The following is a 16,483-nucleotide window of genomic DNA, read 5'->3' on the forward strand; positions in this document are numbered from 1 at the left end:
CCTGTATTTTCTTCTAAATTATTCATCACATGTATTTACCTTCAGAGAGATGTGTCAAAATCAATAATCATCAATAAGAGCAGGAAGTAGAACGCCAAATCAAGATGTCAACCAACTGACCAACTTATCAGTGAAGACATTTTAGTCTGTTGTGCTTTCACCATCAGATTATGGAAAATCTATATAATGGAAAAAAAGAGACAACAAAAAAACATCAGTCCATTCAATCTTTATTTCCAAAATTAAAAGCATGAAACTAGATTTGTACATAAAGCATTTCAGACACTGAAACAAAGATGAAGTTTTAGTTTTTTTTTTTTTCAACAGTCTCAGTGGAAATAATAATCAGAGGAAAAACAGACAACAAAAGTACACAATCACCACTTTTCTGTTCTTCTCTGAAAATCTTACCGTCACAACTCTACACTACATCAACCTTATATCAACATTAAAGCACTTGTGGTAGAACAGTTAAAAAGACTTGCATTTTCATTTAGTTATAATTGAATAAAGTGCACTCTCATAGACATGTACAGTGGTGTCCAGACAAGAATGTTTTTTTACACACTGGTTCAATTCAAGTTTGCATATTTGCAAAAGCCACCTGCGACGAAAGGCAAGACGTGCGTGCGTCTGTGCACTTGGCGTTTCTCTCTTGCATCTCAGATGAGCGTGACGACGTCGAAGCGTGTGTGTGTGTGTGTGGGGGGGGTGGGTGAGCTACCGTGTGGTGTGGAGCAGCTCTGCAACTTCTCATCACCTGACCCACTTTCTATCCTCGTTCCACCACATTCACAGAATTAATAATCCTCTTCGAGATCGTCGTCCAGGTCAGAAAACTCGATAGACGGCCGGTTGTCGTGCACCTCCCCGTCACTTTCTCCATGAGGACCTGCAACCCAGACACCTCAAGTCAAAGTCTGCAGCCACAGAATCCATACAACAACGGTAACTCATAAGTGAGGGATACACAGTAAACTGCAATACACCGAAAATCCCCCTGGCAGCAAATGACTACTGCCTTTCAACAAATACAAAACCACAGGAGAGGAGGACACATACTTTCAAGATTGTCCATGTGTTCGTGAAGGATTCTCACCAGGTTGAATAACTGGGTGAGAAAGGGAAGAGTTCACTTTTCAAGAGGAGCAGTCAACGGTTATACAAGTTTAATATTGATCTGAAAAGCTGTGGTTCAGTGTGTGTGAGAGGGTTCAGAGCCAACATGAGTAGAGACTGAGAGGAGCAGGAGGCTCTGTACACAGTAATGCAACCTGACAACAATACAATACAACACAACTCAAGTGGCTCTTTCAGCCAAGGTTGAAAAACAGTATCTGTCATAGTGCTGAATCATCACTGTGGGTAAATCTAGTAAATGTGTCTGTGTGTGTGTGGTTGTGTGGTTGTGTGTGTGTGTGCGCTCTCACCCCTGCTGCGTCAACAGCTCCCAGGACATCCGAGAACCTCTGTTCACAGAAATGCAGCAGCACCACCAGATAGAGACCACTGCTGATGAACTCGTCATATTCTGACTGCAGAGCAAGAAAACACACACACACACACACACACCTCAGCACACTGACTCGTTTCTTAAGGTTTATTAGAAAGTGTGACAGAAGAAACCCGCAAATAAAGTCCCTCAATTTCCATCCATCTATTTGTGCAACAGTAACCTGGTCCAATAGTTTTAATCCATCAAAATTACAAATCATAAAACACACTTTATTATGTCATAAAATCTGCCTCATTAGTTTTTTTTCTTTGAAGTATGTTTTCTACTCACTTGCACGTGGGTCCTGTACAACTCCTGAATGTTGAAGTTGTCTATGTTCAGGCGCAGCTTCTGCTTGCAGAGTTCACAGGTTGTGATGGCCTCCAGGTTTGTGCCTGAGACCAAACAAAGAAATGATCATTTACTGTGTTGATAGGACAGAGCGCTGGTCCGAGGTCTGTTACTCACCTGAGCCAATTTTGGAGCGGAGCCACCTCTTGATGCATTCCTGGTGGACATACTGCAGACTGCCTGTGCAGCGGCAAGGCTGAATCAAAGGGTTGGAGGCCGATTCCTCGCACATCTGGCAGATTCGGCACAGGTCGCCCTCCTCCTCATCAGACTCCATAAGCAGCCTACAGCAGGTAAAAGAAATTAAGTTCTGCATCTGATAAAAGTGCCTTTTTTCCTCCTGTTTCATATATAAAACTTTGAGAGTGCAGTTTTGAAAAAGGACATTAAGTAATAATTACCTCTCCTTGATCTTTTGCAGCTTCTCCTGATCCCTACCGGAGGTGGGTTTCTCCTTCGGCTCCTCCAGCTGGTTTTCAACACCCCTCAACTGACTCAGAGAAGCTGAAATGTTTTCATACAGAGCGACTCTGCGACGTGACGGAAACACAACTGGACCATCTTCGAGATCAGGTAACGTTTCATCCTCGAGTCGGCAGGGATGACCTGCTCCAAAGGCGTCTAAACCAACTGCTCCTTCCTCTTCACTCTCCTCGTCCTCATCATCATCATCGTCGTCGTCGTCATCATCACCATCATCATCATCTTCCTGTGTCGCTTTATGTTCAACGTTGTCCCACCTCCTCAGTAAATGCTGTGGACGGCTGTAGCTTTCTTCTGCAGCCGGCTGGGCACTGTCGTCCCTCACGTGTCGTCTGAGCCGGGAGAGCAGGGGGGGGCAGCGGCCACGGAAAGAGGAGGAAAGCCAGGAGGAGCCGCTGCCTCCACCGCTGCTGGTGGTGGTGGTGGTATTACTACTACTGCCAACACCAGGCTCTCTCCACAATGGCATTCTGGAGCCTGCCGGGCTGCTACGATAACCATCGCTGTTGCTTTCCCGGATAGGTGCGAGGTCTGCTCTACGAGTCCTGAGGCCGCCCAAGGTCGTCTCTGAGCCTCCAGCGTCAGGGTCCACACTGGACATCCTGGTTCCCTCGTCACCGTCCACGGACTCTCCTCCGGTTGATGGACTGTCATCGTCAAGGGAGCGAACACTGGAAGATCCACTAGAAGACTCTTGGCTGGAGCGGCGGGAAAATAGACGGGACAGGAGGCGTCGTGTGGAGGAGCGGCTCTCTGGCTCAACACCTTCGGGGGCCGGCCTTGGAGGGAGCGTGGCCTCTGGTCTGACCAGGGGGGTGGGGTACCATCGGGTTCGAGAGGAGTAAGACGAGGAGATATCTGAGGAGGAATCAGAAGTTCTTGTTTGTTCCTGAGATGAGCGGAGGGTGGATGAGCCGAGGGTGGATGAGCCGCTCGAGAAACGGCCTGTGGTTCTGCTGTTCAGGTCACGCACCGGAGGGGAAGAACGGTGGGAGGTGGGGGGTGGGAGGTGGTAATTTAGGGAGCTTGGTCTGGCAGCAGAAGAGGAAGAAGAGGAGGAGGAGTAGGCAGTCTCTTTAGGCCGGGCTCCCTGTGCATATGTGGAGGCCACCCTGTCTGTCTGATCTGAAAAGAATGAAGAGAAGAGACTGTGACGATGTACTTCATCAGGCCGTGAACTCTGCGTGTGTTTACGTCAAGTGATAAACGCTACGTACACAGTGAGGACCCCACTCCAGGAGTCCGCATTCTTCTTTCCCCTAAACTTGAGAGACTGGGCTCATACTTTGCCTCCTGCTCTCTCCTGGTCAACAACGGCTTCGAGGAGGAAGACGACGACAGCGAGAGCAAACGACATGAGCTCCACGATGAATCTAACGGGTCGTTGTGTTTTTCACCTAAACCTGTGAAAGAAACAAGCGCAAAACAAACTGTTAAGAGGTTTTCTGGGTTCATTTTCCAATTGAGATTAATATTGATGGGAATGATCAGAACCTCACTTTACTTGAATTGAGTTTTTTCACTGATAAGTGAGGGTAGATTTTTAAAAAGCAGTTTTTTATGCATCATTTACCTCTGCCACTGCTAAGCCCACTGCTGGAATAGGTGGATCCAGTAACTGAGGTGCTGGACGTTCTCGAGTACAGTCCTCTGTTGCTGTACGAGAGTTTGGCTCTTTTAGAATCACCATCGTCACTGGCATTCAACAGGCCTGAGCGGATCCCAGAATCACTCTAGAAAATTGAAGGCAGACATAAAAATAAATAAATTATAATATTAATATTTCAATGACTGATCAGCAAAATTCCTCCATCCTCTTATCATATAAATATCAAATCAATGTTTTGGTAAATCTATTTGACCAGGCTATGTTTTTCCTGCTTCCGTACCAGTTTACTCCTGCTGCTCAGAGAGGACTCAGTCCACGGGCGCTCATAAGCCCTGCTGGAGGACGTCAGAGAGGTGGGTAACTTCCAGCTGGTGGAGCGACTGTCGGAGCCGCTGTAGTCTCTGGTGGAGCTCAGGAGACGAGCATTCTTCAGAAGGAGAGGAGGTAAAACACACGGCTGTAGTAAGTGCTTATGTCTGAACAAATACGTGATACAATAATTCAAAACACTGAAACACAGCTCATCTTTTCTTTTCATGTATTTTTGTAGTAGGATAATCACTAGTGGCGATTAACTGATAGAATAAATGATAAGCATACCAAGAGATACATATCTGTTAAGTGTGAATTTATATATAAACAACAGGTTTTAAATGTTGGTGTGGTTTAGTGAGAAACACTGAATGTAAACATAACTATAAATATTTTACAGAGTCACTTTTAAGGCCAGTAACTCTAGAACTGACGAACATTACACACAGTTTTCTGTGACTCATGTTGGACAAACTTACACAGGTTTGAAGTATTTTAGGATAACAATATTGATCCTAAAATCAACCTTTATTTATACAGCACTTTTCAGAGCATAATATGTCACTCAATGTGCTTTATATAAAACTGAACAACAGAAGCTTAAATGATCAAATCTTACTTGTACACACAATAATATTTGAAACCATTGAAGGGGAGGGCGTTGGACTGGTCTTTGCACCTAGCTCGGACAGTTCTGGAATGAGCAGGAAGAGCCAGACAGAACTCAGGCCAACAGTAACACTATCTTTTGAGACGGGCCTTTACGAGCAGCAGGACTGAAATACACAGAACATGTGCCAAGGAATCTAGGCTGCCCTAAAAAAAGACCTTCAAAGTGCTGCTGCTGCTGCTGCTGCACCACTGATACATGCAGTTAGCTACTGTACCAGGGTCCTGAGGGACGCTGTCAAAAAAAAAAAAAAGTACTTGAATGTCCTCTGTGGAATACAGTAGCCAAGCAGATGAAGCTCCAAGTCGAACAGAAACACAGATACAGTGGGATGGCATAGGTTTGTATCACAAAAGTGCAAGTGTTACTGTTACTGACAAAATCCTGACACAAATCCTGCTGATAATCTCACTATACATGGCCTTTGCATATTTAGGCTCATTTATATGAAGCTGGTGTTCATCTACACTGACAAACACAGTAAACCACGGGAGGGGTGTAGTCAATTTGATTATACAGTGACTGAATTCATACAAAAGGGAGCGTGTATGGTTCGTGGCCTTTAGTCACTCCCTGTAGGTTGTGCCATCATCCTACCTGTTGGTCCAGATCTGCTTTATAAGATGATGAAGCCCTCGGGAAGCGGTCACTGTTCAGCGTCGATTCCCGACTGTACAGTCTACTGGAGCCCAGGGACGAGGAGGAGACCGCTGGACTGGACGCGTAGGACGACCTGGAGCTGGACAGGCAAAACGGAAGCCGGTGCGACCTGGAGTCCATGGTGGATTGTTTTGAACCTTGCGAGAAGAAATCCCAAAATAACATTACACAATGCAGCCTGCTGTAACTGCATGGTCGAGGCGTGGAAACAGGAAGCTTACTTGATTATAAATGCAGCAGTTATCCCACACCCAGTAACAAGAACGAGCAAGTCCTTAAGCAAAGTAACTCTCAATCTGTCAAGGAACAAGCTAAATGCCCTGCCGTGCTCGCACGTCTGATTTCGTGACAGTGCGTCTGTAAACACTAAGACCGGCCACCATGCTGCTTCCTGGACTTGGTATCAAAGTTGCAATGCCTATCTTTGGGACTATGAACTCCGTCACATGAACATGACACGACCAAGGAGCAAACTGCAGCAATGCACTCTGGGTCTTTGCAAGCTAGATGCTCTTCAACAGTTACAAGATACTAGGATCATTAATTATTAAGTGGCAATACTAAATCTTACACCCAGTGCACAGTCTCACTTTAAAAAAAATCCAAGTTACTTTTTGTTCGAGTTGATGTATCCGCTGAAAGACAAATGTAGCCTGGGACCTGGGAGGGAGAGCAAAGAGTTTCTGACATATGGTTGTAAAGTTAGTGAAACTGTGATATGGATCCATGGACATTAGCTACAGCACCTGCGGTCAAAGATAGCTCAGCAAGCCGGCAGCCTGTCCGACTGAGATGAACAGCAGTAAATAAGGCCTGATAACAAAAGACATTTTGAAACCACAACACAGCACTTAAACCTTTATAATCACCCACTAGAGCTGACACCTTGTGTGAGAAAACACAAATGTTTTACTATTAAAACAATTTCAAGAAACAAAAGTCTTTTAAAAAGGGCAACATTTAATCTAAGAACTAAACTAAAAATGTTTGATATTGTGGTTAAAGAGGTGTGTTGTCAGGGTTAACTACTACTAGCTGACACAAAATGTCTGGATTGCTGATGTTAAGTTCTTTGCAGATATGTCACCTGAGATATATTCTCCGTTACCAGATTTATGAAAAGGTACTTTTGCCCAAAATGAATGTAGTCAATACACACGATATACACCCTACTACTATTGAATTATTTTGCCTGAAATACTTAATGCATCTCTAATGTTTTTCCAATGCATTGCCTGTTTCTATCAATATATCAAAAGAAGGGCAATACAATCAACTATAGCCACAAACAGACTCCATAATGACCATGACCCCAAATCAACTGTGTGCACAGAACCTGCATGGAGCTGTTGCAGTAGTTTTAGCTCAGTTTACCTGGAAACACTGGCAACTGACCACTTGACCTGTAAATAACCACGACGCTGACATCAGTTTTTACTTTGCATTTTCCAACATGGCTCTTCGGGGTAACATCAAGCGAGCTTAACTTATAACAGAGTGGCTGATCACTTTCTGCACTACTTAAAGGAGTGAACACATGATTAAACATCGTAGTTTAAATCTTATCACTGTTTGAAACCCACCCATGTAATAGTCATTTATTTTATCAAAGCAAAAAAGGATAAATTCCCTTCTTCTCCTCCACCCAGACAACAAAACTCCAGATGTGTGTTTATCATTGATCAAACCTGGATATTGTTAAAACCCCAAAGTTAAGCAACAGTTTCAGATTTGTGAAACCTTAGCTCGTGTGTTTTGAACAGTCTTTACTTCCTCCTGGTTTAACTTCTCCAGATGGTGACTTCTGGTGTTTTCTACTCGGGTCCTGATTTGATCTTTATGGGGAAGTTAACAGAGAAACTGGCCTTTTGAAGTGTTTAACGTGAATCTCTGCCACATTTTCACCGACAGTCAGTAGTTTATTTCAGCTCAGAATAGTTCAATTTAAGTTGAGGAAGTAAACCCCTGCGTCTTTAACTAACCTGAGCTAATGAGCTAATCATTAAACTAACCATTATTACCTATAAAAGCAGGGAAGGGCCTTAATTAAATTAAATCATCAGCAGATGTAGATTCATGTGGAAGTTGTGGCCGAACTTCACATTTACTTCATCTGTCTTTCAGCCACCAGAATAAAAACAAGGCCAAACGTGAGTTGTCGTATTTAACCCCGTAGTTAGCAAGTGAATTTAAATTATTAATTAAATTAAACCTCAATAGTAAACATGGACAGTGACCTAGCATTTTTTCCCCGTTAACATTTTCCTTCTCTAAACGTGTTTTTGTCTGAATATATCGCTCTCCGTTGAACGTTTCATGACAAGTCACAGCCGCAAAACATCATTAACTGATGACGTTAGCTAACAGGGAGGAAAACGCGTCGTTTAGCGTATTTAGCCTCAGTCAAGCTATCTCTATTAAACTGTTTACCCTTTAAACCGCCAGCCTTAACGGGTCACATGTGCTACGGGACCCAGCTCAGCTGTCGTTTGTCCCGACGACGGGGCAGGAGCTGTCAACTCGGTTAGCCGTAAGCTAGCTTAGCCAGCTCGCTAGTTAGTTAGCCAACCTGTTAGCTTAGCATCCGTGCGCTGACAATAGGGACTTCCTGCGCGCATCGGCGGCGCTGCAGCGTTTTTCATTTTGATACAGTTTCGGTGACGTGTGACAAATGAACACAGGTGAAACGCTCACGACACATTAATGCGCTGTCGGCTCTTGGCCTCACCTTGGATGTGTCGCGTTCTTCGCTGTAGCAGCAGCAGCAGCAACAGCAACAGACGGTGGAGGAGGAGGAGCAGGAGGAGGAGAAGGAGGAGGAGCAGAGATGGCGTCTGTGTTGACGCTGTCGACACCAGGGGTCGACGCGGAAGATCAGCTGGGTTGTCACGACCCGGTGGGCGTGGCTTCACGAGAGGACCGCTTCCAGGTGCTTCTTTATCCCCGTGCACGTGCTCCGTCCACGTTTTGTTTGTGGCCCACGGATCCGTGTGTAGCGCGGCAGCCAATCAGCTGCGAGACACAGGGCTGATAAACACACTCACGTTTAGCAGGTGAGGACCGTGGACTGTAGATATAACACTGTGTGTTTAACACTGTGTGTATAAACCATAAACAGACACATCTCTCAAAATCAGTTCCTGGAGCGGACACCAAAGAGGACCACCGATATATATATATATATAGGGGTTAAACAAAATAATGCTTGTTTTAGGTGAGTTCTTCTGAAATACAGTATTATAGAAGTATTACTAATTTATCATGTATAAAAGATCACGTATTATTGTATCAAAACCTTAGTCTATAATGTAACCAAGCATTCTGTAACATATATACACGTCGGACATTTTTAAAGGTTCAGCGTGTAGAATTCAGTGACATCTAGTGGTGAAGTTGCATGTTGCAGCCGAACACCCCTCACCTCACCCTCCCCTTTCCAAACATGAAAGAGAACCTGTGGTCGCCTTCAGTTGTCATTAAAACTCAAAAGGTGTTTAGTTTGTCCAGACTGGGCTACTGTAAAAAACATGGCGACCTCCGCAGAGAGGACCGGCTCCCGATGTAAATATAAAGTATTTAAATATAAAGCGCCAATTCTAGGCTAAAGAAAACACCCATTTATACAATTTAGATGATCACACACTAGTGAAAACATCACTAGGATTATTTTATATTTAATTTATGCCAATAGATCCCTTTCACCTAAATCGCACACACTGAACCTTTAACAGAGTTATTAGCATTAACATTTTAATGGTGGAGAGACCTCCTGCCTCACGTATGCATTAGGAGACACAGCTGCAGGGGCCGAGGTGTCCCCGGGTTAGATTAGAGATTCAACTGTGACGCGAAACAAACAATATGAAGTCTGATTAAATGTAAATGTGTTTTATTTTACTGAGTGGTGGAATTAAAGCAACGTGTCTGACACACCCTGCGTTTACTTAACTGTTGTAAAGCTGCGACTTTCAGGAAGTCAGTCAACACTGAGATCGCGTCGCCCCTGCACGTAGGGTAATGGTTAAACATGCAACTGGTGTGAATAAATAAATAAACTTTATTTATATAGCACTATTTAAAAACAGAGATGGAGAGAAGCAAGGATCGGGGTATGTGTGAGTACTACACACGGTAGAAGACTGAATGATTCATGGTCATCATTATCAACAGGGAAGGCAAAATTCTCAATGGCAGACTGGAGAAAGATAATGTGACGATTTGTTAGAATACTTCAAGAAGTTGTCCACTGGAATCTAATCAGTTAATCTTTGAATCCAAGTAACAACTGATCAAACGTAGGAAGAAATTCCCTCAAGGTGGTCTTGAGATATCACATTCCCGAGGACAAAAAACATGGAGAAACATGAGGAGACTGCAGGCTCCCTCCACTCAAAGTAAAGCAAAGTGCTCTGTGTGTGTGTGTGTGTGTGTGTGTGTGTGTGTGTGTGTGTGTGTGTGTGTGTGTGTGTGTGTGTGTGTGTGTGTGCTTGTGTGTGTGTTCTCTCCATGTGTCTGTGGCTGTTTGAGACCCTTTTAATTATTGGTTTTTATTATTATTACTTTTTTATTAATCACGACAGCAACTATTTTTTATACTCATTATAGTGTTTTTTATTGAATGGGTATTGTATGGGTGCAAACACCCTGAGGTGTTGTAATTCCTGATCATTATTATAGTGGATCTGTGATAACTTTTATTGTAAGTATAAAAAGAGACAAATTAGTTGATACAGGGGTTGTTTTGAATCATTGCAAATGATCAATGACCTCCACAGAGATCGTTTAGAGGCAGAACACTGACTGCTGTTTATTTTAAGATTATTATATCATAAGGAGTTTAAGACCTTATTTAAGTCTTTCTTTTTATTGACCATTTGGTTTCACTCTGAGTTTTGTTGCTGTCCTTCTGTTTCATAGACTGTAAATAAAGATGGCCGACTTCCTCCAGACATCCACAAATGAAGCCAAAATATCCCAAATATGAATCTTGTGCATTTGCAGCCAGAGTCATCAGCGACTGGGGGATGGACCCAATGGAGCCGAGGTCACGCTGATACACATGCTCGACCAATCGTGAGACAGTCTCAGCTGTCAATCATCACGTTTCAGCTGGTTATTATTATATCAAATTACTAATTAAAACCAAACTTATCAGAAACATGAACACTTGTTAACACAATGTTGTATATCCGAAAATGTTGCTATTGACAGGTGAAAAAAAAGATCGTGGATCTGCTCCTTAATCCATATCTACATGTTTTAGTAGTTTTTGTGTAATTCTGCTAACAAATAAACAATTTAGAAATTCTGCAGTTATGAATGAGCACTTTTATTGTAGATATTTATGCACATGTTGCATAATACTTTGCTTACTTAGGTAAAGTCATAATCACAATGCTTTTAGTTATATTTTTTACAGTGTGGTACAGCAATGAGATCTTTCTGTCATTGTTTGACATCTTATCATGATTTTGTCTGATTACCTTGATAAACCTGACACCAGAGACCGACCTCGTGTGATGGGCAGTTTAGACGTGAGGGAAAATAGTAAAATGTGCCACATGTGTAATATATGACAATATAATTTTAGTAGATACAATGACAACAGAGAGGGGGCAGTAAATTATACAGTTTATGTGATGATGAATAGATTTGTCATCATCATATAAGAAGACAGAAAATATGTTTTTGAAGTACCTCGTTTTTTTTCTGCCATGAAACTGACATTGTAATTGAATAAATCCATTAAAACCTCTGAATTGTAGCAGTTTCAAATTAAATGTATTTTTGCTTAAATGTTGATCTTTTTTTTTCCAAGCATCAAGTATCTGTCTCATATGTATCTCATACAGTCATTGGATTCTGACTAAACTGGGTCATTTGATGCGTCTTATGTGCATCATGGCATCCTGACATTTTCAAAAGACCGCCCCAAGGAAGACATTGTAAATACAAGTCAAAATTAATAAGTGAAAACTTTGCTTACAGCTACTTAAATGCTTCCCGGCAGCGCTGAACAAATGCCAAATACATAACAAGATTCACGAACACAGGAAAAAAAACCTCCTTCTAGGATTTGGAGCAGAGTGATCCACATCCAGAGAAAACAATGAACTGTCTTTACAGAGTATTCCTTCAAAAGAAAGTATTTTTTAATGAAACCTGTTTTATAATAGTCTGTGGTTTATCTGTGGATTATGTAGAGCATTTGTTTGTGTTTATTTTTTACCAACACACATTAAATATCATGATATATCATTTATTAATTATTCAGAGATGGATATCTCAAATCCTGCACAAGTGAAACCGATAAAGATCTGCAATCTTAGGGGATATGATGACGTGTATAAAAATGCTGTGTTTTTAATTCTGGTCAAACCTGCTCTGTAACGGTTTGGACAGTGAGAACAATACAACATCAGTAATCTCACATGTTACAGTCTGAAAATTAATAGTCATCGTAAATAGGGGAGTATGTGTGTTTGGTGAGAGCCACAGGTGAGAGATAAAAGCTTTTGGAGTATTTAACCAAATCTGATTCTTTAAATGGCACACAAACCCACACAGTGTGTAGACACACACAGTATTGTCCAGGGGTGACGTCATTATAAAAGACAGAGGAGGCTAATAGCCACTGAGAGGCACTGTAGTTCACGCTTTTCCTCCCCACAGCCTTTTGAAGAGGCAGTGGAGCTTCACTATTATTTGCATGCCAGAACTTGGTGTTTGTTTAGTCGGGGAGGCAATTAAAGCCAATTCCAACAGGTTTAATTAGATTGATTTGAATAATTGTTTTGAAAGGCACTGTAGATCCCATCATCACGGTAAATCCAGGATTAGGGGCACTCATTTGATTTGCATACTCTAACATCTAATTCAGCAGACCTCAGGAAGCATTGATCAGAGATAAGTATGAGCACTTTTTGTTGTCCTGTTGCAGATACAGGCTTTATTGCGTTTTTCCTTTTTTTCCTACGGAGTAAAATCAATGTATCATTTAAAACTGCTGCAACACGCGGAATTCATGTTAAGTGTGTGAGGGTCCAGGAAGGTCAGTTTGGAGCGAAGGGGGGGAGCGCTGTTATACAGCAGATGCATAATAACGTGAAGGTCAACAAGATACTCATCATGCTCGGTGAAATGCAGCACTTAAAAGGGCCAGCGATCCATTATTAGTTGCACGTATGCGGCGGCGAACGGTGATCAAACCAAGTGTAAATCTACCCAAGGCTAACACAACAAGAGGTGAAGGAGAAACAGAGAGCGAAAGGGGATAAATATAGGAGGGCCGCGCTGCAGATTAATTGCTGACAAAAAGGACACATGACCGAGACAAATGAGGAAGTGCAAGGTCTGGTGAGTTGGGGAGGAGGCTGCTCGATCCACTTGTGGGTCTGTAGGCCAATGCCACCCCCTCCGCCACCACCCCACTACTCCTTCTTCCTTCAGACACATGATTCTCCACTGCAACATGAAGAGAGACTACAAGCTCTCCTTCCCCCCAGTGCTGCTGATAGGACGATAATGGAGCATTCCTTGGAGTTGTTTCTCATTCATGCTAGCTGTGACAAGGGAGGAACATTTTTTTTTTCCACTGAGGGCAGCTAACTCTCTCAGCCAAGATCAGTGGCATGTAACCTGAGAGTTGCGCACAATGCCGCCCTCTCACTCCAATCTTCTCATTTGTCTGCTGTGGATATGAGATGGATACTTACCTGTCTTTCTGAGCGTGTTGTTCTTTTATTGCAGCTGCACCGGGTGGCATGGTGCGACATCAGAGTTTCCTATGGTGTATGACAAAAAATAGGCCATTATTGCATTTTGGTGGGGGAGTTTTTCCAATTTATCAAAACCAAATTGCTCGAGAAACTCGAAATCACAAGTTTTACGAGAATACAGAGGTGTTGATGTTTACACGCGACTCATGATATTAACCTTAACTTGAGCCTGAAGACACAGGAGAGGAAAAAAAGTGCAAGAATGTCTGGATTTGTCCAGCACTGTGTAATCACAAAGGAATGTCCTGAGACATTTCTGCTTTTCCTCTACAAGACCCCTCTTTTCCCACGGCTTGTCCAGATCTTGAGAATCTGTTTCCTTTCGCTCTCCCTCCCTCCGTCTCCCTTCCTCCCTCTCTCTCCCTCTGTCTCTCTCTCTCTCTCTCTCTGTTTGTGGAGACACATGAATACCACAAAGGCCGGTTTATAGGAGAACTACAATACAAGCCCAGTGTCTTCACCAGCACAAAGAGCAAGAGTCTATGCCTTCTGAGAGACCTCGAGGAGGCAGCATCTAGGTTGAGGTTGTGAGTTATTTCCAGTTCGAATCAAACGGAACATTCATGGAAACAAAAACACAACACAGCAGAATTGAGTAAGCTCTGAGCACATATTATAAGTTGCTGTCCCTGAGGGAATTTCCTGTTTTGTGTGTGCAGGAACCTCAAGAGATATGTTTTGAAGGTTAAGAAACGGTGTAGAACAACAAACCAGAGGCTAAATGCGGCCAAAGATTTGTTTTGTATGGAGTTTGGTTGTTTGCTTACAGTGCAATATCTCCGTTTTAAGATCATCTCATGTTAACTTGACAACAGACATTTATCAGTTATTATTTGCACTTTGGTAATTTAGGAACTCTTTGTTCACTTGATGGTGAACTGGTATTTTAAGAGTGTATGATCCTGCTTCAAACACAGGACTGGAAACATACATGTGAACGGATCAAATGCAAGGCCACATGTGTTAACACTTTACATTACATGTTTGAGGGGGCACCATCTACAAAGTGAACTACTTGTGGTTCACTTCTCTGTAGCTTTGCTCTGAACATAAATCCTATCTCGGGCTGCAACGATTAATCGATCAGTCATCTAGCACTAGATTTATTGTTTTTTTTAAATGAAAAAAGTAAAAATTCTCTGTTTGAGCTTCTTAAACGTGAATATTTTCTGGTTTCTTCGCTCCTCTAATGACAAGCGACATTTGAGGAGGGTATCTTGAGGTTTGGGAAACACAAATCAACATTTTCTGGACCAAACATCTTATCAATGAATCAAGAAAATAATCAACACATTAGTCTGTAATGATAATAAATGAAGCCCTTATCCTATCAGGGTACATTTTTTAATTGAGATTCAAATGTTCTGCGGACAAAATGAAAAATCATACACCTGATTACCGGATGAGAGGGAGCCCGTGACTTTTAGCAGTGTTTCACCCTAACCACTAAAGGCTCAAACGCATTTCCAAGGATTCAAAGAACATTTGTTGGTCTTAATGTTCCCCAGACACAAAGTGACATCTGCCTCCCTCCCCTGCATGCCTGCTGCTCTTTGTTCGGAGGAGCTCTGAGGGGAGAGCTCATTGAAGGCGAAGATGATGTCACCATTGTGATCATTACTGTGCGGTGTGGTGCCCTATTTTTGACCGGGCGTCACTGAGGGCAGGCCAAAATGTCTGCCTGCACACTGAAAGGAGGAACAGTGGCCTGCCAGTATTAATTAACACAGGGCCGGTTTTCATTAGTCCTAAAACCGTCTTAAGACCACCCCCACAGGCCGACCGAAGACCACGTTCAGATGCTCGTCAACAAATAGATCATCTGAGCAGTCTGGTGAACGTCTGCGGACGTGTTCTTAACCTCGTGGTCCGGACTCTTTTGTCTCGGTCTGTTTCATTTTTCATTAAACAAATGATTTATTCAGTATTTCCAGTATATCCCTCTTTTCTTGGTCAAAGGTGGACCCGTATCTGTGCTGGAAAACAGTTTCTGCTCGACAGGCCTCAGTGTAACCAAGATGTGTATTTACCTTCACTAACATCAGACCTTTACTGCTTCACTCATAGTTATTCAGTAACTAATCGCTCGTCCGGCCCAGCTGGATAAATACTCCAGTTCAGTGTGAACATGTCTGTTGAATCATTTATTTTTCCAATCAAAGAAATTAATATAAACGGTTAATTATTAAATTAACACAAACACGCACTGTCACATTGATACGACATACGCACATTTACTATGTGTAAAATTAATTGCAATTGGCTTCCGGGGACAAATAAGTCTGTATTTAGTTTGAATGGTAATTCTATAGGCTAAATGGGCATTTAAAGACTTGTATCACTGTAAATGAGATCATTACTGCGCACAACAAACATATATTTAATTTTCATGAGATTGTGTTTGACACCTTCGTGCTTTAAGGCTTCAGTCAAGCAGAAATGATTCATAATGAAACTTTGGAACGTGCAGGTGTGACAGGCTGACAGACAGATGTTAACACGCTCTGACTTCAGCATCACAGATTTCTGTCACCCCAAGCACACAGATAATATTGTATATTTCTCTCCTCTATTTTTATATGGTGGGTTTTATTGTTGAAGTTCCTCTTGCACTTGTCTTTTATATTGAATTGGTTCCCTTGAGGATCTGAGACAAATTAATAATTGGTATTTACTAATGCCCTGATTTTATAATAACACATATGAATTCTCAAAATCCCACATAGCCAACTCCATTCTTGTTAATAGCAGTCGGAGTTTTTGGATGCCGCTCTCTAAAACAGTCTGAGGTAAACGTCAGCTCATGATGCAGCTTAAACGAGATTATTTTGCTGAGACACTTCCAAAAATCTCAACGTATATTTGAGCACTGAAGCCTAAAATTAATTTAAAATGTGGGAAGAACTCAAAAAGGTCTGTTCTGAATATTAAAAACACAGAGAAGTCAAATGTGCAGGTGTGTTGTCGGTGAATCAATTAAATTGTCAGAATTAAAGCTATTTCTGATTAAATCTTATTTTGAACATTAATGTTTCTAAGTTATATTACAGCTATTTTTCACTTATATCTTCTAATCTAGCACCATGGATTAAACAGAAATCTTTCAAGTTAAACCAAATATAAAC

At 42.2% G+C, this 16,483-nt stretch overlaps 1 protein-coding gene across 2 annotated transcripts; it reads right to left on the minus strand.

Annotated features, from left to right (window-relative positions):
• Nucleotides 1-213: 213 nt before the first annotated feature.
• On the minus strand, nucleotides 214-8,459 carry marchf7 (membrane-associated ring finger (C3HC4) 7). 2 transcript variants are annotated; one of them, XM_035152770.2, is made up of 11 exons: nucleotides 8,309-8,459; nucleotides 5,518-5,717; nucleotides 4,219-4,365; nucleotides 3,903-4,062; nucleotides 3,547-3,732; nucleotides 2,248-3,454; nucleotides 1,964-2,130; nucleotides 1,787-1,890; nucleotides 1,431-1,535; nucleotides 1,063-1,111; nucleotides 214-892 (listed from the first exon to the last, which is right to left on the minus strand). In XM_035152770.2, exons 2-11 carry the CDS (start codon nucleotides 5,698-5,700, stop codon nucleotides 801-803), a joined length of 2,400 nt encoding a protein of 799 aa, XP_035008661.2. In that variant the 5' UTR covers nucleotides 5,701-5,717; nucleotides 8,309-8,459; the 3' UTR covers nucleotides 214-800. The 2 variants fall into 2 exon arrangements, with proteins under 2 accessions (XP_035008661.2, XP_035008651.2); XM_035152760.2 differs by lacking the exon at nucleotides 8,309-8,459 and adding an exon at nucleotides 5,802-6,004.
• Nucleotides 8,460-16,483: the final 8,024 nt, after the last annotated feature.

Source organism: Hippoglossus stenolepis, chromosome 1, assembly GCF_022539355.2.
Source record: "Hippoglossus stenolepis isolate QCI-W04-F060 chromosome 1, HSTE1.2, whole genome shotgun sequence".
Taxonomy (NCBI): Eukaryota; Metazoa; Chordata; class Actinopteri; order Pleuronectiformes; family Pleuronectidae; genus Hippoglossus; species Hippoglossus stenolepis.

Excerpts from the sequence above, each read along its gene's own strand:
- marchf7 (XM_035152770.2), bottom strand. The coding sequence starts at position 5,700 with ATGGACTCCAGGTCGCACCGGCTTCCGTTTTGCCTGTCCAGCTCCAGG. Across the intron at positions 1,536-1,786 it reads TGTACAGGACCCACGTGCAA|TCAGAATATGACGAGTTCAT; the intron begins GTGAGTAGAAAA and ends CTTGCTCTGCAG. Across the intron at positions 1,112-1,430 it reads GAGCTGTTGACGCAGCAGGG|TTATTCAACCTGGTGAGAAT; the intron begins GTGAGAGCGCAC and ends TTTCTCACCCAG.